General features: G+C 54.0%; 1 protein-coding gene across 3 annotated transcripts in view; it reads right to left on the reverse strand.

Annotated features, from left to right (window-relative positions):
• SYNGR1 (synaptogyrin 1) overlaps nt 1-22,616 on the reverse strand; it is a 34,123-nt gene extending 11,507 nt beyond the window's left edge. Inside the window, exon 1 of one of the 3 annotated variants that reach the window (XM_055254242.2) lies at nt 22,450-22,608. In XM_055254242.2, the coding sequence (XP_055110217.1) occupies nt 22,450-22,548 (99 nt within the window). In that variant the 5' untranslated portion in view covers nt 22,549-22,608. Of the gene's footprint in view, nt 1-22,449 lie in introns of all 3 variants that reach the window. The other 2 variants (XM_055254243.2, XM_055254244.2) reach the window with 2 other exon arrangements.
• Between the last annotated feature and the right edge of the window lie 3,865 nt (nt 22,617-26,481).

A 26,481-nucleotide genomic window follows, 5' to 3' on the forward strand; every position in this document is an offset into this window, starting at 1 on the left:
ACCCCTCAGCCAGGTCCTAAAGGTCTTCCTGGGCCCTGACACCAAGATATCCTGGGACTGGACCGACTCTCAAAGAACAAGGAGCCACAGGCCCTCCTGGGCTGTGGACCTGCCCAGCCCCCACCCCCAGGCTGACTCCTCCAGATGCTGGCATGTGCCGGGCCCCATCTTGTGTTCTCCTTCCCTCTGCAGAGCTGTGGGCTAGTCTGGGATCTCAGGTCCCTACCCAGGCCTGGCAAGTGGATGGAGTGATGAATGAAAAAATAACAGTGGGCTGGGGGCAGTGGCTCATGCCTGTAATCCCAGCACTTTGGGAGGCCAAGGTAGGAGAATCACTTGAGCTCAGCAGTTGGATACCAGCCTGGGCAACATGGCAAAACCCCGCCTCTACTAAAAATACAAAAATTACCCAGGTATGGTGGTGCGTGCCTGTAGTCTCAGGTACCAGGGAAGATGAGGGGGAGGATCTCTTGAGCCCAGGAGGCGGAGGTTGTAGTGAACTGTGATCATGCCACTGCACTCCAGCCTGGGTGACACAGAGAGGCTCTGTCTCAAAAAAACAAAACAAAACAAAACAAAAAACTCTCGGGCCGGGCATGGTGGCTCACACCTGTAATCCCAGCACTTTGGGAGGCGCAGGCGGGTGGATCACGAGGTCAGGAGTTCGGGACCAGCCTAGCCAACATGGAGAAACCCCGTCTCTACTAAAAATACAAAAAGTAGCTGGGTGTGGTAGCACATGCCTGTCATCCAGCTACTTGGGAGGCTGAGGCAGGAGAATTGCTTGAGCCCAGGAGAACCGTTTGCTGGGCCTGGGCAGAGGTTGCAGTGAGCTGAGATTGTGCCATTGCATTCCAGCCTGGGTGACAGAGCGAAACTCCATCTCAAAAAAAAAAAAAAAAAAAAAAAAAAAAAAAGGGCTGGGCGTGGTGCGCGGTGGCTCACGCCTGTAATCCCAGCACTTTGGGAGGCCAAGGTGGGCAAATCATAAGGTCAGGAGATCAAGACCATCCTGGCTAACATGGTGAAATCCTGTCTCTACTAAAAATACAAAACATTATCTGGGTGTGGTGGCACGCACCTGTGGTCCCAGCTACTTGGGGGGCTGAGGCAGGAGAATTGCTTGAACCCAGGAGGTGGAGGTTGCAGTGTGCCAAGATCATGCCACTGCACTCCAGCTTGGGCAACAGAGTGAGACTCCATCTCAAAAAAAAAAAAAAAAAAAAAAAAAAAAAAGAATGGATCTACCCTCAATTGAGCCTTCAGATGAAACCACAGCCCTACTTGATAATGTGATTATAGCCCTGTGAGAGACCCTGAGGCAGTGGCACCAAGCTTAGCAGATTCCTCACCCACAGAAACTGTCAGATAACAAATATTTCTTGTTATAAGCCTTACGTTGTAGGGCAATTTGTTATGCAGCAATAGCTTGCCAATACATCCTGCACCATCAGCATTTTGCAGATAAGACAGTTAGGGCTCAGCTATTGTTAACATACCCAAAGTCACACAACTGGTCAGTTGTGTGGCTTCAAACCCAGGGTACCTGACTCTAAAGTTCACGCTTTTTGGCTGGGCATGGTGTCTCCCGTGTGTAATCCCAGCACTTTAGGAGGCTGAGAAAGGAGGATCACTTGAGTCCAGGAGTTCAAGACCAGCCTCAGCCTCCTGAGTAGCTGGGACTATAGGCGTTTCCCACCATGCCTGGCTAATTTTTTGTATTTTTAGTAGAGACGGAGTTTTGCCGTGTTGGTCAGGCTGGTTTCAAACTTCTAACCTCAAGTGATCCACCAGCCCCAAGCCTCCCAAAGTGCTGGGATTACAGGCGTGAGCCACCATGCCCGGCCAGAAACTATAATTTCTTTTCTTTTCTTTTTTTTTTTTTTTGAGGTGGACTTTCACTCTTGTTGCCCAGGCTGGAGTGCAATGGTGCAATCTCAGTTCACCATAACCTCTGCCTCCTGGGTTCAAGCGATTCTCCTGCCTCAGCCTCCCGAGTAGCTGGGATTACAGGCATGTGCCACCACACCTGGCTAATTTTGTATTTTTAGTAGAGATGGGGTTTATCCATGTTGGTCAGGCTGGTCTCAAACTCCCGACCTCAGGTGATCTGCCCACCTCGGCCTCCCAAATTGCTGGGATTATAGGAGTCAGCCACCATGCCCAGCCTCAGAAACTACAATTTCAATGTCAGTTGAACACACTTTCTTCCTGGCTGATGCCCAGGATGGGTAATGATTCCAGGACAGGTATGGGAAAAAATATGAGAAGCATTCTTAATATTATCTTATCTCTGTAAGATGCCTATAGTTTACATGGATTTTATAATGCACAGGATATATTAGTACAGTAGTAGCATATATAAAACCAATAAATCTACATTGAATGGGAGGATTGGTGCAAACATTTTTCCTGAAAGGAGCATGATTAAAAGTTTAGAGACCGGCCGGGTGCGGTGGCTCACACCTGTAATCCCAGCACTTTGGGAGACCAAGATGGGTAGATCACTTGAGGTCAGGAGTTTGAGACTAGCCTGGCCAACACGGTGAAACCCTGTCTCTACACTAAAAATACAAAAAATTAGCTGGGCATGGTGGCACACACCTGTAATCCCAGCTACTTGGAAGCCTGTGACAGGAGAATGGCTTGAACCTGGGAGGTAGAGGTTGCAGTGAGCTGAGATCGTGTCATTGCACTCCAGCCTGGGTGACAGAGCGAGACATTGTCTCAAAAAAAAAAAAAAAAAAAAAAAAATGAGGCCAGGCACGGTGGCTCATGCCTGTAATCCCAGCACTTTGGGAGGCCAAGGCAGGCAGATCACCTGAGGTCAGGAGTTCGGGACTAGCCTGACCGACATGGAGAAACCCCGTCTCTACTAAAAAAATACAAAATGAGCCGGGTGTAGTGGTGCATGACTGTAATCCCAGCTACTTGGAAGGCTGAGGCAGGAGAATCACTTGAACCCAGGGGGCAGAAGTTGTGGTGAGCCAAGATCATGCCATTGCACTCCAGCCTGGGCAACAAGAGTGAAACTCTGTCTCAAAAAAAAAAAAAAAAAAATGGTTAGAGACCTCTGGGTTAGGATGTTGTGTGTTAAGGGGGATTCTGACCTAAATGTGCGCAGCAGATGAATGGGGGCACAAAGTGTGGTACATCCATAAATTGGACAATTTTTCAGCCATAAAAAGGAACAACCAGCATGGGCAACATTGTAAAACCGCATCTCTACAAAAAACACCAAAATTAGCTGGGTATGGGCCAGGTGCGGTGGCTCACACCTGTAATCCCAGTACTTTGGGAGGCCGAGGCGGGTGGATCATGAGGTCAGGAGATTGAGACCATCCTGGCTAACACAGTGAAACCCCATCTCCACTAAAAATAAAGAAAATTAACCGGGCATGGTGGCATGTGCCTGTGGTCCCAGCTACTCGGCAGGCTGAGGCAGGAGAATCGCTTGAACCCGGGAGGTGGACGTTGCAGTGAGCCGAGATTCACCACTGCACTCCAGCCTGGATGACAGAGTGAGACTCCGTATCAAAAAAAAAAAAAAATTAGCTGAGTATGCTGGCATGCACCTGTGGTCCCAGCTACTTGGGGGACTGAGGTGGGAGGATTGCTTGAGCCTGGGAGTTTGAGACCAGCCTGGGCAACATAGCAAAACCCCATCTCTACAATAAATAAATTATAAATTATAAAAAAAGAAAAAAAGTACACTGAATTATACAACATTAAAATGGTATGTTATGCTAATATGGCCACAGTAAAAAAAAGAAAGGATTCTGAAGCTGTGTTCTGGTTCAGCCATGGGCACAGAGGTGGGCAGTGGTGTCTGTGAGCCACCATTTGCCAGTCCTGATTTGGGAAGACCCCATGACCATGAGACTTCAGACCTGTGAGGGCATCGGGGCCCACAGCTCTGCCTCCCACAGGCTCTGCAGCCTCACCATCACCCCTCGAGTGGAGAGGGCTATTTGTACTGTTCCCAATTGGCAGAGTAGAAAAACTAAGGCTCAGGAAGAGAAGGTGGCACTGTTGTCAGCAGCAGAGGCTGAAGTTGAACCCAGGTCTCCTGATTCCCAGACCTGTGTTCTTTTCCACCTGACCAAGCTGACTCTCAGCCTCTGGAGGTGGGCCCTGAAGAAGGGGTGGAATTTACTCCCAGAGACCCAAGGGATCAGGCAGAGGACCAGCAGGGAGGAAGGCCGGGAAGGTAGCCTCAGTGTGACTGGGCATCAGGCGGCTCGATTCAGTCTCAAGTCTGGTGCTCAGAGGCACAGTGGGGAGCACCTTTGAAGTCAGGACTTCAGAGCCATTGTCAAAGGGGCTCCTGAGCTACTAACAAACCAAGACAAGCAAGACAGACTCTGAACACTGGGAGATGTGCAGTACATGGCCAGCTGCTTGGGCCGTGGACTGCACAACTCCAGGGACTGCTAGTCACACAACCCCTTGCACTGGTGTACTGCAACAAGTCCAAGGCTCCCACCAGAAAACTGTCAGGTTGGGAATCTGAGGCCCAGTCCTGGATGTCACCAGATGCCACCAAACCAGAACGGAAAAGCCTCCTGATCAGAAGGAGACTTCAGACACTGAGGAATCATACAGACCTGCCAATTCAAATCCAAGGCCTGCTGCTTATGCTGGGTAGCCTCAGGCAAGTGACTTAGCCTCTCCGAGCCTCAGATTGGTCCTCTGTAAAAATTAACATCCTCTCTGGGGCTGATGGGAGAATTAGAGCAAGTACCCAGAGCAGAGCTTTGGAAGCCCCATAGGGGCTTCATAATGTTCATTTCCTCTCTAGAGGGCCCAGAAAAGAGGAATCACACCAGGAAGGCCCCTCTCGAACACTTACTAACAGACACGTGCTCCCGGGGGCTGGAGGAGACTCCACTGCTGCCAGCGCTGAAAATAAGTGTGGATCTCCTTCCAAAAACAGAACAATATCAGGCTCCCTGAAGACAGAGAGGAGGTGGGAGGGGAAACAGGCAGGCAGAAGCCTGGGCCCTGGGGACAGCAGAGGAGGAACCATTAAGACTGGGCTCTCTTGGGAGACAGAGGCAGGGAGTCCTCAGAGAGGCCAGGAGGAAAGTGCTGGAGAGGATGTGTCCCCAGGAGGGTGCAGAGCAAGAGCAAAACAGCGTCCGAGGGACCAGGCGGGGCCCTATGGCCCCAGCAGACACCCGCCTCGATCAGGCATTCATCACAGGTCACAAGTTTCTCGGCACCTGGCACTGCGCTGGGAGGGGAACCAGGCGGTAATTCAGTCCAAGAGACCCTGCTGTGGGAGCCGATTGCGTGGGGAGCAGGACTCTGAGTCAGATGACCTGGGGCCCGCTGAATCCCAGTGTGGCCACTTGACCAGTGGGGTGACCTAAGGCCACTGACTTAATCTCTTGAGCCTCAGTTTCTGCACCTGTCAAGTGGGGGCAACAATAGCACCGAAACCAACGATGCATTGTGAGGAATCAGTGAGGTCATGCATGCAAGGAAGGGCACGTGGCCTGGAGTAAGCAGCTCCAGAAGGCTAGACTGCCACTAAACTCGTGGAACAGATCACAAAGGCAATGGCGGTCCCTGGCAAATGCCGGGAGGGAGCAGTGGTGGCCAGGGAAAAGGGCCCTGAAGCAGGGCTTCTGGGTGGAGACAAGAATGAGCCAGGCCTGCAAAGATCTGGGGGAAGCATGTTCCAGGCACAAGAACAGGAAGTGCAAAGGCCGAAGGCAGAAAAAGGTTTTGTACGGTGAGGTGGGAAGGAATATGACTGGAGCAGTGACCCGGGAACTAAGTACATGGGATAGGCAGCGGGACAAGGCCTGGTGGGCTGTGGTGGGGACTTTTTTGTTGTTGTTGTGGTTTTTCGAGACAGGGTCTCACTCTGTTGCCCAGGCTGGAGTGCAGTCGTGTGACCTCGGCTCACTGCAACCTTTGCCTCTTGGGTTCAAGCGATTCTCCTGCCTCAGCCTCCCAAGTAGCTGGGGTTTCAGGCGTGCGCCACCAAACCCAGCTAATTTTTGTATTTTTAGCAGAGACGGGGTTGTGCCATGTTGGCCAGGCTGGTCTTGAACTCCTGATCTCAGGTGATTCGCCCGCCTCGGCCTCCCAAAGTGCTGGGGTTACAGGCGTGAGCCACCTCACACAGCCTACAACCCAAGCTTCTAGGGCTGGGGTCAAGGCCCTTCATGTGCTGGCCCCACCCACCGCTCCTGGGGTCTCACCTCCTTCCACTCCCCCTACCACCTGCCTCCCCAACTTTGCACGCCCCAGGCCCCTTTCCATGTTTTCTTCCCTGGAAGACTGACTGTCCCTACTGCCTGCTACAGGCTGAGCTACAACCTACTTTGCTGTTTGTTTGCTGGAGTGGAGTGAGTGAGCTGCCTGCCCTGCCCTGGGGCCTGGGAGGCCTCTTCTGGGGCTTGACATCAGCCGTTCCTTTACTCCACATTTCCTGAGCACCTAGTATGTACCAGCCCTGTGCAAGAGGCTGAGGACACAGTTGGGAATAAGATGTGTGAGGTCCCTGTTCTCACCGAGGGAGACAAGTGTCATGAAGAACGAAGCAGGGCAAGAGGAGGAGGACTGGGGGCCCAGGGAGGCCTCTGATGCAGTGACCTTTGAGCAGAAGCCTGACTCAGTGAGGGACCCGAGCCTAGGGAAGAAGCAGCCACAGGTGCCAAGGCCTTGGGTGCAAATAAACTGGGTGTGTTCAGGAGCGGCATGGAGGCCCGCATGGTGGGGGCCAAGCAAGTGAGGGAGACACCAAGAGGCGAGGCTGGCGAAGAAGATGGGCTGGCCTCAAGGGCCAGGGCGAGTTCAGGAGACACTGCAGGCTGAAGAGCAGCTGAGTGATTTGATGCGACTTAGGTTTGAGAAGAATCAGGCCGGCTGCTATGGAGCGAAAAGACTGTGGTGGCAAAGGTGAAGACAAGCAGCCCAGACAGCAGCTACGACAGCACCCAGGTGAGGGACGGGCCTGGGGCTGGTGCAGGCAGTGGAGATGGGGAGAAGTGGTGGGTGCTGAATATATATATATATATATATTTTTGAGATGGAGTCTCGCTCTGTCGCCCAGACTGGAGTGCAGGGGCACAATCTCGGCTCACTGCAACTTCCGCCTCCCGGGTTCAAGTGATTCTCCTGCCTCAGCCTCCTGAGTAGCTGGGATTATAGCCGTATGCTCCCACATCTGGCTAATTTTTATATTTTTAGTAGAGATGCGGTTTCACCATGTTGGCCAGGTTGGTCTCGAACTCCTGACCTCAGGCAATCTGCCCGCCTTGGCCTCCCAAAGTGCTGGGATTACAAGCGTGAGCCACCATGCCCGGCCTGAATATATTTTGAAAGTAGAGCCACTAAAATCTGCAGACACAGCCGACGTGGGGAGTGAGAGGAAGAGTGAAGAAGCTGGGGATGGTGGCTCACGCCTGTGATCCCAGCACTTTGGGAAGCCTAGGTAGGTGAATCACTTGAGGGTGAGTGATCACTCCTGGGTGAGCCCAGGAGTTTGAGACCAGCCTGGGCAACATGGTAAAACCCCATCTCTACTAAAAATACAAAAATTAGCCAGGCAGAGGATGCTGAGGCCAGAGGATTGCTTGAGCCCAGGAGGTGAAGGTTGCAGTGAGCTCTGATTGCACCACTATACTCTAGCCTGGGGGACAGAGGGAGACCCTGTCTCAAAAAAAAAAAAAAAAAAGAAGAGGCTGAGCGCGGTGGCTCACGCCTGTAATCCCAACGCTGGGAGGGTGAGGTGGGCAGATTGCTTGAGACCAGCCTGACCAACATGATGAAATCCCGTCTCTACTAAAAATACAAAAATTAGCCAGGTGTGGGGAAAAAAAAAAAAAGAAAAAGAAAAAAAGAAAAGAGTAGATGGGGGAGGAAGTCGTGGGGTTTAGGCTCAATGATGATAATGGGGAGCAGAGCCGTCCCCTGCAAATGCCACATCCCTTGCAGACTGCTGGTCCACAAGTGGGGAAACTGAGGCTCGGGGAAGGGAAGGAACATCACTGAGGACACAGAACCAGTCCCTTACAGTCTCCTGAACCCCCTGCAGGACTGTCAGCTGCCCTCTGTGTCAAGGGTTTAACTTCTCTATTTAGCAGCTGTCCCCCACCCCGAGTGGGAGCTCCCCCAAAGCACGACACAAGCCTCAGGTTTCTGCTCCTCAGCCACTCATAGTACACGGGAGGAGGAACAGAGACTTGCCCAGGGCCTGCTGTGTGCCCAGAAATGTATGCTCTTGACTCCACCAGCTCAATATTCTTATTCCCATTCCCATTTTAGAGCCGCTTCTAGGGACCTGCCCAGGTCTTGCAGCTGGGCAGGAGTGGAGTTGAGGCTTGAACCTGAGTCTCTCTGGATCCAAAGCTGGTGCCCTGTGCCAGGCAGCATCCCTGGGTCACTTGCTAAGGCCAGATCTGCAGAGACAGCAAGGAGCACACAGAGCAGCCTCAAGGAGCCACTGGAGAACCGGAAATGGAACCAGAATGAAATTCCACACTGGCCACAGCAGCCGAGACACTGGGGAAAATTCATCCAACAAGCGGATCTGCTGCGGGGAAGGGAGACAGGTCTTTAGAGGCAGAGCCAGAGGCCCAGAAACAGGAGAGGATGGAGGGTGATGGCCAAGGGAGGACCCAGGTCACCAGCAAGCAGAGGGAAAACAAGCTTCCCTCGAGCTAAAGCAAACGCTAAAAAAAAGGCACCAACGTAAACCTGCCAAGCCTCTTTGGTTTTTTTCCGCCCTCTTTAAAATCCAATCCTGAGTCTTTTTTAAAAACGGATTCCAGATGGCGCTTGGTGGAGATCTATGTCAAACTCAGAAAAACAAATCAGAAGGAATCTCAGAATCTTGGATTTCAGGATCCTTGGCTACTAGATTCAGAGACACATAGAAACAGAGACCCTAGAAGCACCAAGCCCTTTGTGGCCTACCCTGATCTCATCTGTCCCCCTCCCCACCCTGCGCAGCCACCACAGAGGGCTGAGGGTGGGTGGTGTCCTCAGGCTGTCTGACAACTCTGCACCTGCCTTCCTACCTTCTTCATCTTCAATGGGAGCGAACTCCTCTTCGCTCTCTGAACGCTGCTGGGATATAGTGACTCCCAGACACCTTCAGGGACATCCCACTTCCCGGTCACTCTTTCCCACCCTGAGCCTTGGGCACTTCTGGCTGGGACCTATTTACAAGTCTGTTTCCACCCTGAGACCCTGAACCAGCCCACAGCCTCCCTGGAGCTGGCACCAATGGAAGAAGGCACCTAAATCATCTCTTTTAATCCCCATAAAAATCTGCAAATCATCCCCACAAAGCAGTCTTATAGTTAGAGCATTTCACAGTCAGGGAGGCTAAGGCTCAGAGAGGCCCCGCCTCTGGCTGGCCCACAGCAGGTAAATGGGGAACCTGCCTCACATCCGGGCCTGCTCCTCCAGCTCACCCACGACCTCGGTGTCCAGCTGCCTATCCATGAAGGATGGAATTCCAGAATCCCAAACTCTAAGGTCAACATGAGACCAAGGAGGCACGCCAGCTGGTTCTGAGCCCTGTGTCCCGCAGTGCAAAAGGGCATTGGGCCCACTTCACTTAAGGGGAGATGGTATCTCCCCTCTGCAGACAGACTACCCAGGGTGTGCCTAGGACCCACTGCAGGGCGTTGGCTAACGAAGGCTCAGGGCGAGCTGTGCCCAGCCAGCATGGGGGTGGCTGAGATCACTGTTACGCTGCCAGGAACCTCCTAGAGGCCTGGTTTTAAACATCTTTAGACAATGCTGGCTTTCCCCAGATAAGCTGCAGAGAGATGACATCTGGAGCCCACGGCACTCTGTCCTCCCAGCTCCAAACGGAACCATCTACTTCGCCCTGCGCAGGAGCATCCCTGAGCTGGGCGGCTCGGGGGAGCCCTGGTCCCTGCCCTGCGGTGCAGGCAGCCAGGCAGCTGGCCCCTTCCCATGTCCAGGTGCCTGACACCACCACAGCCTCCTCTCCAGCCTCCTCCAGGCAGTCCCCAGGCAGCAGCCAGGGCGATATCACCCACTCCAAACCTCAACAGTCCCTCCGCTGGCTGAAGATAAAGTCCATCACCCTAGAATGGCCCTGAGGTCCCCCTGCTTGGGCCATGAGTCCTTCCTCCAGTGCCCCAGGCTCTCTCAGCCTCCCCAGTGACCTCTCTCAGCCTCCCCAGCACCAGCTGCTGGGCCCCAGTCCTGGGTTCATACTCGACCCCTCCAACCAGTCTGACATTCGGGCCAGCTGCTTCAACCTCCTCCCAAAACTGTCAAGTCCCTCCACCCTGGGGCAGGCCACTGTCACCCCTCTCCAGACAATGACAGCAGCCCATATGTCCACTTGCACCCTCACACTCTGTCCCCTCACAGCAGCCAGACAATCCCCTTAAACCCAAGTCAGGTCATGTCACCCCCCAGCTCTAGACTCTTGGACTGATGCTCACCCACCGCCCCCTGCCCAGGTAAAGCCCTTCCCCCACCAAACCCCAGGGCTCCTGCCTTCCTCTGAAGCTTCCCAACACTCTCCTCGCAAGCCCTCCTGAGTTCATCCCTGCCTCAGGGCGTTCACACTCGGCTCTTTCCTCTGCCTGGGATGCCCATATTTCTCCAGATCTTCCTTCAGCTGGCTCCTCAACATGCACATCTCAACACAAAAGACACCTCCCCAGAGAAGCCCTCCAGACCAGACTCCAGATCTAAAGTATTCTCCAGTGCCTCAATTAATTTTCTTGGTAACATCACAATATAACTTCTTTCCTATTTGTTGGTTCAGTTGTTGGGTGTATGTCTCTCCCCCAGACCCAGGGAGAGGGTCAGGAAAGGCTTCGAGGGGAGTAGACAGCAAGTCTGATACTCAGAGAGGCCCAGGCAGCATGGGGGGGTGGGCAGGAGAATTATCCCCTCCTGAGCGTCCTTGGCTGGCACCTCCGCTTGTACACCCCTGTGCACAGGGAGCTCACTCTCTGAAAAGGGGGCTGCTGAGCCCTCTCCCCACAAGCTGAACCCAGCCTTCCTGCCCTTGTCCTGGTGCAGGCATCCATCCCGCCTCCTGGGGAAAGGCTGAGGGAAGAAGGGAGCGGTCACACTTTGAGAAATGAGTCAGGCTGCCAAGGGCCCCCCTTCACAGCAACAGGGCTTTGCCTCCCCCCAGGGTCATGTGAGGAAAACGGCTGAAGCCTCACAGACACATGATGGGTGTTGAGCAGCCCCTTGGCTTCCTGAAGAGTCTCGCTCTGGGGAATAGGCGGGGGTGGGGCAGGTGGGGCTCCGGTCCCCTCCCCCATCCCTGCCTCACACCAGGTTGTGCAGCCTTGGAAGTGACCGGCTGGGGATTAGATGTAATCTCAGCAAGCTGTCGCCGCAAGTGCTCGGTGGTGGGGGTGGAGTGGACTCCGCTGGGCAGGGCCTGGGCGAGCAGACCCCTGCCTCCCCAAGGTGCTGAGGCTGGGCCTGGGTGATCTGCAGGCCGCTCCCTCTCTCCAGAATGCCCCATGTTCTTCTCCTCTGGTTGAGTAACCTCAAGGGGGCCTTGGAGCCTCATGAAAAAGGGGGAAATTGGCCGGGCACGGTGGCTCACGAGTGTAATCCCAGCTATGTAGGTGGCCGCGGCAGGAGGATCACTTGAACCCAGGAGTTTGAGACCAGCCTGGGGAACATAGTGAGACCTTGTCTCTACAAAAAAAAAAAAAAAAAAAAATGGAGAGAAGGGAGGAAACGAAGACTCAGAGAGGGCTCGCTTGACTGGCCTTACTCTCAGTGGCAGAAGTATCTGGACTGCCATCCCCATAATCCTGTACCCCCCAGGGCCTTCTTCACCCCAGGTCTTATCACCTCTGCCCTTTCAGAGGCAGGGAAGAGGTGGGAGAGGGGAGCGACATCCCCACCTGGAAAGGGGTGGAAATGCCAACCAAACACTGCAGAGCCCTTCAGGGCTAGACCTCATTTACATGCCCCAAGACTCCTGGGGTAGGCACTGTTGTACCCATTTTATAGATGCGGCCACTGAGGCTCTGTGAGGTCTCTCAGTTGATAAGAAGGGCAGGATTGGCCGGGTGTGATGGCTCATGGCTGTAATCCCAGCATTTTGGGAGGCAGAGGCGGGTGGATGACTTGAGGTCAGGAGTTCGAGACCAGCCTGGCCAACATGGTGAGATGAGACCCCATCTCTACTAAAAATACAAAAAAAATTAGCCAGGCATGGTGGTGGATGCCTGTAATCTCAGCTACTTGGGAGGCTGAGGCAGGAGAATCAGTTGAACCCAGGAGGTGGAGGTTCAACCCAGTGAGTTGGGATCGTGCCACCGTACTCCAGCCTAGGCAACAGAGTAAGACTTTGTCTCAAAAAAAAAAAAAAGGGCGGGGTTAACCATCCAGTTCTGTCTGCTTTTCCTCACCCCAGTGCCTGCCCCTGCCCTGCCAATCCCTGCATGCCTGAGGTTGTTTGGTTTCTCTCCTGCTGTGCAAATTCCAGGTCATCAGGGAAATAATCTGGTCCCAGGCCCTGCCTCACCTTCTAGAGAAGAAAGGCACAGAAGGGGAAAGCTCCCTGCTTTGAGATTTCTGTCAGTCATCCCCACAGAGCCCAAGGGAAGCAGGGAGGAGAGCGCAAGCTTGGGAGAATCCAGGAAGGCTTCACAGGGAGGTGATATTTGAGCAGGGCCCTAAAGGCCAGGTGGGACACCTGAAGAACAGTGGCTAGAAGGAAGACCCATCGGTGCAGTTCCCGCCACATCCATCCATAGCTGGGTCCCTTAGGAGATGCCTGTAACCAATCTAGTCCTGGGGATATGACAGATGCAGTTCTCACCCTCCAAGCATACACCTCAGCAGGGGCGACAGCCTCGTCTCTGCTCTGCCAGGCCGTTCAGCCTTTGCCCTCGCTGTTCCTTCTTCCCTCTTCTCTGCCTGGCTGGCTCCTGCCCTCTCAATGCTGACTCAACGCTGGTGTCACCTGCCTGTCCCTCTCTAGGGGTCTGTGCTCACCTCCATATTTTAACTGGTTTCCGCCACATTTCCCTCCACTAGACTGTCAGCCCTCCCTACAGACCAGGCACCTCATCCGGCCTGTGCTCACCATGTATATTAAAGAGAGGACGAGAGGGGTGAGGGTGTCCACATTCTGCGGCCGTTTGGATTCAAGGGAGGATGCATAAACCCCTCATGGCTGCCAGACGCTGCTGAGAGATCCATCAATGACAGTCAGCCATGAGACTGGCAATGTGAAGGTCAGGAATGAGCCGGAGAAGATGGCGAGGAGGGGAGAGAGAGCCTGTGGGGAGTGCGTGTGGGAGACCGCAGAAGAAACCCTGGAGACGGTGACAACTCTTCTGAAGGACCAGAGAAATGGGTGAGGGAGTGTCTTCCTGAGATGGGGAATCACGCACATTTGCAAGCTGATGCGGAAGAGCCAAGAGTAGAGAGGGCGACACTGAGGGTGGAGGAGACAAAGAGAGGGAGAGAGAACTGATGGACGTGTGTCCTTGAGTAGGTGAGAGAAACAGGCTCACGAGGCTGCAGCCAGGCTGGCCTGGGCCACCAGAACAGGGGAGATAGTCTAAGAGGAGGGGGGCAGGTGTGAAGATGCCTAGGACTGAATTTAACCAGAGCTGTGCCAGGCGAGTGTGATGCACAGAAGGGCTGGCGCTGCAGCATGTGGCCACTAGGAGGTGGGGAGGGCGACAGGAGGGACCAAGGGGTGGTGAGGGCCAGTGCACAGGGGAAGATCAGTGGTTCAGAGGCCCCAGGCCCAAGGACCTAGGATCAGGGGAGAGAGAGGGAGGTGGAAAGGTAGGAGGGTTGGAGGAGACGCCTGGAAAGAGGATCAGGGAGTGCGAGAGGCTACTGGGAAGGCACGGCCAGGCCTAGCTAGGGTCCAGCTGGTGACAGTTGGCTAAGGCTGGCAGACAAGACCATGTGGGGAGAGGAGGCCAGGTGTGGAAAGGGTCACAGAAATAGACACTCCAATGACCAGGACTGGAGCAGGAGTAGTGCTGGAGAGGGCTGACACCGAGCTAGGGTGGGCATCTTTTTATTTTTTTTTTTGAGACAGAGTCTCGCTTTGTCGCCCAGGCTGGAGTGCAGTGGCGCAATCTTGGCTCACTGCAAGCTCTGCCTCCCAGGTTCATGCCATTCTCCTGCCTCAGCCTCCCGGGTAGCTGGACTACAGGCGCCCGCCACCACGCCCAGCTAATTTTTTTGTATTTTTTTTTAGTAGAGACGGGGTTTCACTGTGTTAGCCAGGATGGTCTTGATATCCTGACCTCGTGATCCGCCCGCCTTGGCCTCCCAAAATGCTGGGATTACAGGCGTGAGCCACCGTGCCCGGCCTGGGTGGGCATCTTTGAAGAACGGGCAAAGTGGCCTCGAGCCGGCTCATCATGAAGGGGAGTGGGCGACCCAGTGCTGGTGTGAGATTCAAAGCTGGGGGACAATGGCCTGGAAGGGGCCTCAGGAACCAGAAGGACCCTGTCGACCTCTAGGCCCAGCAGAGAGAGGGTCTGAGGGATAAAGCAGCCCCCACTGAGCAGGCTGCAGGAAGCAGGGTCTGGGGGAGGCCAGGTTACGGTGCAATTTACAAAAGGTGTCAGGGACATTCTGGGAGGGGCTGAAGGCTCAGGGACTCTTGCCCCCGGGACTGTGAGGTACTGGAGGAGCCCCAGCTTGTTAAAGCTCCTGCATGACTGCAGCTTGGGTCTGACAGCTTGGGGCTGCCCCAGCTACGCAGCCGCCCCTCTCTCCAGGTTCCCTTCACCTGGCCCCTGCTCCACCAGCAGCGGGGAGATGAGCAAAACTCCGTCCCTGAAGGGACGTTTCTCCCAGAAACACAGGGCATGACTGCCCTTCCAGGCTCCAGCTGATGCCGTCTGCTCTGCTCCCATGCATAGACCTGGGGCCCAGGGCCCCCTCTGCTGCAGGCCCCCACAAAGCATGAGGGGATGGCTCCAAACATCACTTTTTTTTTTTTTTTTTTGAAACAGTCTTGATCTGTTGCCCTGGCTGGAATGCAGTGGTGGGATCTTGGCTCACTGCAACCTCCGCCTCCTGGGTTCAAGTGATTCTCGTGCCTCAGCCTCCAGAGTAGCTGGGATTACAAGCATAATCGTAGACACCACCACACCCGGCTAATTTTTGTATTTTTAGTAAAGGCAGGGTTTCACCGTGTTGGCCAGGCTGGTCTCAAACTCCTGACCTCAAGTGAGTCAACCACCTCGGCCTCCCAAATTGCTGGGATTACAGGCGTGAGCCATCGCGCCTGGCCCCAACATCACTTCTTTAAAGACTGACGAGTCCAAAGTTCCCAACCTGGAGTCCACTAGGAGCAAGAGTGGGGTTCTTCAAGGGTGGAAAGGTCGGGAAGCACCAGAGCAATCCAACTATCCTTTTCCCATTTGACAGATGGGGAAACCAAGGCCAGGAGAGCATGGGCCTCTTGCTCCAGTCACACAGCCAATCACTGGCAGAGAGGGTGCAGAACGCAGCCTCAGGTCTCCAGGCCAAGGCACTCCTCAGCGCCTACCCTGCCTCCCCTCCCACCTGACAGCTGGTTCTTCCGGTCTGGGTGCCAAGTGTGGCTCCCTCCAACAGCCCTGCCATCTGCCTCTCCCTTCCTCCCTCCCTCCTCCTCCTGGCTTCTCCTCCTCTCTTCCCTTCCTCTCCCAGGCTCTGTTTTTTCTCCCTGGGGCTGAGGCCCGCCCAACAGCTTTGCGCGCACTGCTCATGTGGGACTCCCCATGTGGCTGGGGACTCCCTGGAGGAGGGGCCATGGTTGCTGATCCCAGCGACTCCAGTTAACCTCTCTGGGCCTCAGCTTTTCATCTAAGGAGGGGATAACAAAACCCACCACAGCAGAGGTACGGCAGGCCTTTTAAACTTGCATTCAGGCCAGGCGAGGTGGCTCACACCTGTAATCCCAGCACTTTGGGAGGCCGGGCATGCGGATCACTTGAGGTTAGGAGTTTGAGACCAGCCTGGCCAACATGATGAAACCCCGTCTCTACTAAAAATATAAAAATTAGCCAGGTTTGGTGGCAGACACCTGTAATCCCATCTACTCAGGAGTCTGAGGCAGGAGAATCACTTGAATTTGGAAGGCGGAGGCTGCAGTGAGCTGAGATCATGCCACTGCATTCCAACCTGGGTGACAGAGCGAGACCCTGTCTCAAAAACAAACAAACAAAAATAACTTGCATTTTCTTTTCCTTTCTTTCTTTTTCTTTTCTTTTTTTCAAATGGAGTTTCACTCTTTTAGCCCAGGCTGGAGTGCAATGGTGTAATCTCGGCTTACTGCAACCTCCACCTCTTGGGCTTAAGTGATTCTCATGCCTCAGCCTCCCAAGTAGCTGGGACTACAGGCGCGTGCCACCATGCCTGGCTAATTTTTTGTATTTTTAGTAGAGATAGGGTTTCACCATGTTGGCCAGGCTGGTCTCGAACTCCTGACCTCAGATGATCCACCTGCCCCTGCCTCCCAAAGTGCTGGGCTTACAGGCGTGAGCGTCCGCACCTGGCCAAAACTTGCATTTTTATAAGCTCTCGAGGCCTCCCCAAACCCAGGCCCTCCAATCCCACGTTACAGATGAGGCAACTGAGGCTGAAAGAGGTAGGGGTTTTCCAAGGTCCCGCTCTGATGGCTCTGCTCCTGATGCCCTGGGCTTTCTCAGGCTCTCTAGGCCGCCCCTGGGCTGTCCCTGGACATGAGGAAGTGCCCAAGACACAGCAGAAATCTATCACCTCCCGGAAGTCTCCTTGCAGCTGACCCTGTCCTAGATTTGAGAGAGAAGAAGTGGCAGAGGAGCCGGCCACAGGAGGTGAAGAGGTGAGAAAGACTCCAGGGTGGTCAGCAATAAATGCCAAATGAGGGCCATGGGCCCACCTTCCTGTCTAGGTGACAGGGCTGTGCCCGGTACTGGGAGAGGACAGGCTGGATGTGAACACACATTTCCAGCCACAGAGCCCTCTCCAAACCAAGCTTCCACAGGAGCTTCCGAAATACCCTTGACCCTCTCTCCAGCTTCCCACTGCCCTCAGAGGAAGTCCAGCTTGTGAGTCTGTCATCCAAGCCTCTCCTGGTCCACCCCCTGGGAATTCCTTCTTGTAGTGACCCGAGCCTCTGGGTTGGTGCTTCCCACTCAATCCTGTTCTCGTCACTGGAGCGAGGGTGCCTTGGGGTGGCACTGAGCACTCAGCTGGCACTGAGCAGGGGACTTGTGGAATGAACAAATGAACATCAGAACTGGCCAGAGGTTCTGTCTCTACCCTGGACCCTCTTCCCCCAGAACTGCTGGTCCCAGAATTTTCCTATGGCTCTATGGCTGGCACATGGCAAGTTGGTTGGGGGAGGTAAGGGGTCTTATCTTGAAACTGCTGTGTTTACAAAAAATGTTCAGCTATTTATTTATTTATTTTCATTTGAGACGGAGTTTCACTCTTGTCACCCAGGCTGGAGTACAGTGGTGCGATCTCAGCTCACTGAAATCTCCGCCTCCCGGGTTCAAGCGATTCTCCTGTCTCAGCCTCCTGAGTAGCTGAGATAACAGGCGACCGCCAGCATGCTCAGTTAATTTTTGTATTTTAGTAGAGATGGGGTTTCACCATATTGGCCAGGATGGTCTTGAACTCCTAACCTCAAGTGATCTGCCCGCCTTGGCCTCCCAAAGTACTGGGATTATAGGCATGAGCCACCTCACCTGGCCAAGTTCAGCTTTTTTATTCAGTGTTCACTTGGGATGATGGGGGGTGGAGTGGGGGGTGGGTGGATAAAACCAGGGGAATAAAGCCACCCCCCTCAGGCCACCCCTTGGTGCCATGGAGATCTAGGCAGGGAACCCCCAGGGAGTACACAGAACATGGAGCCCGGCAGGCCAGGTTCAAACCAAGGCTCTGACAAGCCCAGGCCTTGAGCTAGCACAAGTCATTTCTCCAGGCTGAGCCTCAATTCTGTCATCTGTAAAACGGGGGGGAAGATACCCACCCCACTTACAAAACCATGTGGTATTATGGCCAAAGCCCTTAAAAAATGAACCCTGAAAATGGCAACATTTCAAACATTTTATCATTTTCATTTTGTCAAAGTAGAGAATTAAAGAAACACCGACAGCGCGGTGGCTCATGCCTGGAATCCCAGCACTTAGGGAGGCTGAGGCAGGTGGATCACTAGGTCAGGAGTTTGAGACCAGCCTGGCCAAGATGGTGAAACCCCGTCTCCACTAAAAATTAAAAAGCTGGCTGGGCATGGTGGCGGGTGCCTGTAATCCCAGCTATTCTGGAGGCTGAGGCAGGAGAATCACTTGAAACCGTGAGGCAGAGGTTGCAGTGAGCCAAGATTGCGCCACTGCACTCTAGCCTGGGCGACAGAGAAAGGCTCCATCTCAAAAGAAAAAAAAAAACAAAAAAACTCATCTACCAGCACTGATATTCATTCCCTATAGTCCCTTTTAACCCCTGCAAAAAAGAATATAAACTCCAAATAAAAGGTGGTCCTTTCTATTAAATCAGTTTAGCTCCTTGCTGTAACTCCTTTTTTTCCCATCTGGCTTTAGAACAAAGAAATGAGTCACTGACAGGCGGCAGTCACTGCGCAACAGATCAGGCACTTCTGACCCAGCCCAGTCCAGTTCGGGTGGGAAGACTGAGGCACAGAGGGTGGGGAGGGGACACTTACTGAAAGTCACAACTGTGGCCTGGGGGTGCCAGGAGTGGCAGCTGATCTGCCACTGGGGCGATGACACCAAGAGGTGAGAAAGCCTTAGTCAAGAGACAAGCCATGCCGGATGCAGTGGCCCACGCCTCGCCTTGTCGTTCCAGCTACTCAGAAGGCTGAGGTGGGAGGATCACTTGAGTCCAGGAGTCTGAGACCAGCCTGGGCAACACAGCAAGATCCTGTCTCTAAAAAAATAAGAGACAAGCCAGGTCCCGGAGGCCCTGCTTCTGTGCAGGCTGACCCAGGGGCTCGGAGGGCTTGGGTTCCAGGATGGGTCCAGGTTGGTGAGGCCCTGAAGCTTACATGATTTGGGGGCCCTCTTTTGGAAAAGCATCAGAAAAAAAAAATCTTTCTTTTACAATTTTTTTTTTTTTTTTTGAGACAGAGTCTCGCTCTGTCGCCCAGGCTGGAGTGCAGTGGCGCAGTCTCAGCTCACTGCAAGCTCCGCCTCCCGGGTTCACGCCATTCTCCTGCCTCAGCCTCTCCGAGTAGCTGGGATTACAGGCGCCCGCCACTACGCCCGGCTAATTTTTTGTATTTTTAGTGGAGACGGGGTTTCACTGCGGTCTCGATCTCCTGACCTCGTGATCCGCCCGCCTCGGCCTCCCAAAGTGCTGGGATTACAAGCGTGAGCCACGGCGCCCGGCCCTTTTACAAATTTTACAAAAATCCCAGGTCCATGCCAGGTGCGGTGGCTCACGCCTGTAATCCTAGCACGTTGGGAGGCCAAGGCAGGTGGATCACCTGAGGTCAGGAATTTGAGACCAGCCTGGCCAACATGGTGAAACCCCATCTCTGCTAAAAATACAAAAATTAGCTGAGCGTGGTGGTGTGTGCCTGTAATCCCAGCTACTTGGGAGGCAGGAGCAGTAGAGTTGCTGAACCTGGGAGATGGAGGTTGCAATGAGCCGAGATGGCACCATTGTACTCCAGCCTGGGCAACAGAGCAAGACCCCATCTCAAAAAAAGAAAAAAACAATCACAGGTCCACATGTGCATGCTGGTAGGGCCCCTCCAGGGCTGTGGTAGCGGTCTGGGTTGTCCAGGAGTCCTGGACAGGGTGACTAATTGTCCCTGTTTGTCTGGACTGAGGGCCTCTCAGAATGCTAAAGGCAGGAAGTTCCAGCACACCAGGATAAACGGGTCACCCTGGTCCTGGAGCTCAGGCTTCACTTGCTCTGCCCTGTGGTGTGAGGGCCAACAGCAGGCGCCAGCTGCATCCCCCGCAGCTCCTGATGTGTTTAAATGGCTCAGCACGCCACACAGTTTCGAAAAGACCAGAAGGAGACAGCACTACATTCACTGCAGCCCTCCCTAAGTGGTGGCATCACATGATTACCACCCCCCACCAAACTTTTTCTGTTGTGGTAAAACACACGTAACATACAATTTACCATCTTCACCATTTCAGTGGTGGTAAGTACATTCCTACCGTGCAACCATCACATGTAACTTTTATACTTTCCAATAATTGGCAGGTATTACTTTGATCAGGAAAAAAAGCTACTTTTAAAGGTGTCAATCAGCCTGTATCAGACACCTCTTGATTCGACAAAGGTAGTGAGCGCCTTGTATCCACGTGTGTGAGCAGGGCTGGGAGGTCGTGGGGTCGTTTGAGCATTGGTTGGTCCAGGTAAACTTTGTGTCCTTTCCAATCCTGACATTCCAGGATTCTGGACTCTTCCCTGCCCCAGGGGGAGAACTATGCTTTGGAGACAGGAAGACCTAGGCTCAAATGCTCGTCTGCCACTTACATGCTTAGTGACCTTGGGCCAGGCACTTGGCCTCGCTCGCTGAGCCTCAGCTTCCTCTAGTGTTGGGGAACCAGCTAGGTAGCTGTGTGTGGTCTTGCACCCCATGGGTGCTCAGAGGGGCTGATCCTTCCTCCTGCTTTCCACGTCCTCTCCGCTGGATGTGCACATGTATAAACCCTCATCCCACCAGGCCCAATCTGACATCACCTTCACCATGAAATTTGATTCCACAGCAGGGAGACCCCTCTCCTGGCTCTTGTGGCCTCTGCCTGGGGGCACCTGGCTCACTCCCCAGTGGGACTGTTGCTTCCTGAGAACAAGGGCTGCTTCTGAGTCATGCTGCCTTCCCTCAGGGCCCAGCAGATTCAATAAAGCTTTGCTAAATGAAGGCATCACAGGCAGAAATGACCCAAGCAGACAGAATGCCCATGCCCCCTCACAAAGCCAGTGGCTTCGCCCTTCCAGGCCAGAGGCCTAGGGGTGGGCAGACTGAAGCAGTGAACACAGCCCACCCGCCTGATCCGGCAGGTGCCCCCCAGGGCTCCCACCTTTGCCAAGGGTCTGTTGGGGCATCTGGGGAGCAGAAGATTGGCACAGATAAATGAATTCAGAGCCACAAACACAGATGTGCTGGAGTGCCCAGCTCTGTGCAGGCACTGACACAAGGGCTAAAGGAACTGGGCTTTCCTGCCCTCAAAGAGCTCCCGCCTGACGGCATTTGAGAAGAAACGGCTTTAAATGGGGTCATCTTTGGCATGCCAGGGATACATACCCAAGCCATCCTACCAACCAGACCCTGAAAACCAAGGAAAGGAGGAAGCTTGGGCACGCTGAGGTCACAGCTGGCCTTGGGGTAGCCTCTGGGGTCCCTGACAGTGCCCCTGCCCAGCATCCCCAGTCCAAGCCCTTCTAGTCTAAGCCCACCAGGAATGGGCCCCAGGCCTGCAGAGGCCAGAACCTCGAGTGGGAGTTTCTGGGATACAGCCAGCCAACCCCAGGGAGCTCCAGAAACCCCCTCTCCAGACCTCAGCAGGGCTTCTTTCCATGGGGTGCCACTCAAGGCACCTGAACCCCTCCCTCTGTGCTCACTGTCTCTGACCCATCCTCCCCCTGACCACCTGTCTGAACAAGAGCCCCACTCAGCCCTCTGCACTGAGGGCCCTGCCCCCCAGCTAGGCTGGAGGCCACCCTGGCCTCTTCACTGTGGGAGCAGACCTTTCTCCCAGACACCCGCCTTGGGCATCCAGGTGCATGCTGAGTGGGAGGGGTGTTACCGGTTCATGTAATGTCAGAGCCCAAGGGGGCCTCCAGAAGGCTCCTCCCACCTTGTCTATAAATTGGGAAACTGAGGCATGAGAGAGGAGATGGCACTCCCCACCTCGGAACTGAAGTCCTCATTTCTCGAGAACATTTCCTGGGTGGCTCCCAGCCCAAGGTCACGCAGAGAAGGAGAGGTAGTTCCCGCGTGGAAGAGAGGTACTCAGTTCCCGACTCATCGCTCCACACGGGCCGGGCTAGGCAATACGAACCCTGCCCTCTCCTCCTCCAACGTCCATAGCAGGCGCGGCGTGCACCCCAGCGAGATGGTCCACGCCCTGATCCACCCCCCAAAAAAGGCCACATTAAACCCCGGCTCCGTCCCCACGGTCCCCAGTCCGCCCTGGTGGCCGCGCACAATCCGAGCCTTTAGCTGCATAGCCGCGGCCTGGAGGTCACAGCAATCGGGGCGGGAAGGGGGGCGCACGAACCGGGGGCCCCAGGAAACCAGGGCTCCGGGAGCCGGAGCGGCGTCTCCCGCGAGCGCCAGGGCTCCCGCCCGCCCCGGGCCCGGGAAGGAGGAGCGGCGGCAGCGGGCCCCGCAGGCAGGACAGCTCCTCGCCCACCGCCGCACCGCCGCCGGGGGCCCGTTGGGGTCGGGGTCGGTCCGGGCGCGCCGCCCTTGCCCACACCCCCACCCCAGCCTGGCGGAGCCGCCGGCCAGTCCGTCCTTACCCAAGACACGACGCGCAGGATGGTGTGCGGCTGCCGGACCAGGGTGTAGGGGTCGAAGGCGCCCCCGGCTTTGCCCGCTCCGTACGCACCCCCTTCCATCGTGGCTGCACCCGCGCGGTGCCCCCCGCTCGGCGCGCGCCGCCGGCCCGTGCGCGTGCGCGGCGCCCCCGCCCCCTCCCCTGCGCGCGCGGCCGGCGGCCCAGGGCTCCCGCGAGGGGGCGTCGTGCGCGGCGGGCGCAGCTAGCGGGGCGCGGGCGGGGGGCTGGGCGGCGCGCGACCTCGGGCGCGGGGGCGCGCGTACTGCGGCCCGGGGCGCAGGGCGCGCTCGCAGCCAGTGCGGTGACCTCTTTGCAAAGTGTTGGGGGGAGGGCGGTGCGTGTGCAGCAAGTGTGGGCCGTGTCCCTGCCCCGCATCCCCGGTCCCCTGCCCCGGCCGCAGCCCCTCCGAGCCGTCGGCTCTGCTGAAATCATCTTCATGCTTGATTTGTTTAGCTGTTTCCTGCCGCTTTGTCGGCCCCAAATATAATGAGAGGGCAGGAGCCGTGTTCGTCCTTCTTAGAGGGTGCTTGGTACACAGTAGGCGCCGCATGAATATTTCTCAAATGAATGAATGAACCACGAGTGAATGACCCTCTCTTACAGCCCTCCAGAGCAGCCCCCACCTCCCAGGACCACCCTTCCCCTGCCTCTTACGATGACGTCATGTGTGTCCCTGTGCCCGCGCACCCTCCCACCCCCAGCCTGGAGGGGCCTGGCACAGAGGGGGCGGCTGAGACTTCCTCTTCCCCATCCCCTCCTACCCCAGAACGTTGCCCCTTTCCTGAATCTAGCAATTAATTACGCAATCGTTTGTTCATGGCCTCTTCTGCTGCTATTCTGTGAGCTCCCGAGGCGCAGGTGTTGTCTAACTTATTCAATGCCTTACCCAAGGGCCTGGCATACAGTAGGTGCTCAGTAAACAGAGCCTAGTCCCCATCACCCCATCACAGCTTGGGCTAGACCTCCAGGTTTCATGGAATCGGAGGCTAGATGGACGAGTGCTCCCTGCAGGGGAAGGGCCACCTTCTAGGGCTAGCTCTCCTGCTGCCCTGTAGCTCTATGGCCTCTCTGTGTGTGCAGTGACTTCACTGGTTCCAGGAGCAGGTTGGATGAGGATATGGGTGGAGGCTTTTGCTTCTCTGGTATCCTGCCATTCTGTGATGACAGGACACAACATCTGTGTGGAGGAAATGTGTGCTGGGCCTGAGGGTGCTCCTTATAAAAATTACATAGTCAATGTCCATCTTAGGCTCAGCTGATTGTTTAGTCTCTACCAGGCCTTGTGCTAAGGGCTTTACATACATTTTTGCATTTAATCCAGCACACTTATAAGGTGTCTACTATGACTATATAAAACTTTTGGCCGGGCGCGGTGGCTCACGCTTGTAATCCCAGCACTTTGGGAGGCCGAGGCGGGCGGATCACGAGGTCAGGCGCCTGTAGTCCCAGCTACTCGGAGAGGCTGAGGCAGGAGAATGGCGTGAACCTGGGAGGCGGAGCTTGCAGTGAGCCGAGATTGCGCCACTGCACTCCAGCCTGGGCGACAGAGCGAGACTCCGTCTCAAAAAAAAAAAAAAAAAAAAAAAAGACAAAAAACAAAAACAAAACTTTTGGAAGAAAGCACAAGAGAAGCCCGAGCGCAGTAGCTCATGCCTGTAATCCCAGCACTTTGGGAGGCCAAGGCGGGTGGATCACAAGGTCAAGTGATTGAGACCATCCTGGTCAACATGGTGAAACCCCGTCTCTACTAAAAATACAAAAATTAGCCAGGCGTGGTGGCATGCTCCTGTAGTCCCAGCTACTCGGGAGGCTGAGGCAGAAGAATCACTTGAACCCAGGAGGTGGAGGTTGCAGTGAGCTGAGATCGTGCGACAGCACTCCAGCCTGATGACAGAGCGAGACTCCGTCTCAAAGAAAAAAGAAAAAAGAAATCGTGAAGAACATGATTCATAAAAGAAACAATTGATAAACTGGACTTTATCAAAATTAAGAACTTCTGCTCTTTAAAAGACATTGTTAAAAGAATGTATGAAAAGACAAACGATAGTCTGGGAGAAAATATTTGCAAAGCATAGATCTAAAGAACTTGCATCCCAAATAAAGAACGTTCAAAATCAATAATAAGGAGAGGACCCACTTTTTAAAAAATGGGCAAAAGATTTGAATAGTTATACACCTCACCAAGGAAGATATACAACTCAGCACATAAAAAGATGCCCAACATCCATGGTGGCTCACGCCTGTAATCCCAGCACTTTGGGAGGCCGAGACGGGCGGATCACGAGGTCAGGAGACTGAGACCATCCTGGCTAACACGGTGAAACCCCATCTCTACTAAAAATACAAAAAAAAAAAAAAAAAGCCAGGTGTAGTGGCGGGCGCCTGTAGTCGCAGCTACTTGGGAGGCTGAGGCAGGAGAATGGCGTGAACCCAGGAGGCGGAGTTTGCAGTGAGCCGAGATCGTGCCACTGCACTCCAGCCTGGGCGACAGAGCAAGACTCTGTCTCAAAAAAAAAAAAAAAAAAAAGAAAGAAAGAAAGAAAAGAAAAGATGCTCAACATCATTAGTCAGAAATATGAGCTGAGTGTGGTGTGTGCCTGTGATCCCAGCTGCTTGGGAAGCTGAGGCTGGAGGATTGCTTGAGCCCAGGAATTCAAGGCTGCAGTGAGCCAGGATTGCACCAATGCACTTCAGCCTGGGGAACCGAGTGAGACTCTGTTAAAAAAAGAGAGAGAGAGAGAAGTACAAATTAAAATTAGAATGAGATACTTCTACACATCTATTAATATGGCTAGGCTGGGCACGGTGGCTCACATCTGTGATCCCAGCACTTTGGGAGGCTGAGGCAGTGGATCGCTTGAGGTCAGGAGTTCAAGAACAGCCTGGCCAACATGGAGAAACTCCGTCTCTACTAAAAATACAAAAAAAATTAGCCGGGCGTGGTGGTGGGTGCCTGTAATCCCAGCTACTCGGGAGGCTGAGGCAGGAGAATCACTTGAACCCAGGAGGTGGAGGTTGCAGTAAGCCGAGATGGCACTGCTGCACTCCAGCCTGGGCAACAGTCTCAAAAAAAAAAAATGTGAAAAGTTTACTCACAGAAAAACCTGTACAAAAGTTTTATTTCTTTTATTTATTTATTTATTTTTGAGACTGAGTCTCGCTCTGTCACCCAGGCTGGAGTGCAGTGGTACGATCTTGGCTCACTGCAACCTCCGCTTCCTGGGTTCAAGTGATTCTCCTGCCTCAGCCTCATGAGTAACTGGGATTACAGGTGCCTGCTGCCATGCCTGGCTAATTTTTGTACTTTTAGTAGAGATGGGGTTTCACCATGTTGGCCAAGCTGGTCTTGAACTCCTGACCTCAGGTGATCTGCCCACCTCGGCCTCCCAAAGTGTTGGGATTACAGGCATGAGCCACCGAGCCCAACCCTGAACAGAAATATTTGGAGCAGTTTTATTTGTAATAACCCAAACCTGGAAACAACCCAAATGCTCCTCAAGTTGGGAGGGTATAAACTGTGGTACACTACTCAGGAATTAAACACTACTCAGGAATTAAACACTACTCAGGAATAAAAAGCAACGAACAGTGGATACACTCAATAATATGGGTGACCCTCAAATGTATTATGCAAAGTGAAAGATGCCAGACTCAAATGTCTAGAGACTGCAGGATTCCCTTTATGTGACATTTTTGCAAAGGCAAAACTGTTAAGGACAGAAAAAAGATCAGTGGTTGCCAGGGGGATTGGTGGGCAGAGATTTACTACTAAGAGGCACGGGGAAATTTGGAGGCATGATAGAATCATTCCATATCTTGTTTATGGGAATAGTTACACAATTAATAAAATTGTTAATTTATTTTATTAACAAAACATGTCTTATTAGTAAAATAAAAAATGTTTGTCAGCTGGGCGCGGTGGCTCATGACTGTAATCCCAGCACTTTGGGAGGCCAAGGTGAGCAGATCACGAGGTCAGGAGATTGAGACCATC

Source organism: Symphalangus syndactylus, chromosome 18, assembly GCF_028878055.3.
Source record: "Symphalangus syndactylus isolate Jambi chromosome 18, NHGRI_mSymSyn1-v2.1_pri, whole genome shotgun sequence".
Lineage (NCBI taxonomy): Eukaryota > Metazoa > Chordata > Mammalia > Primates > Hylobatidae > Symphalangus > Symphalangus syndactylus.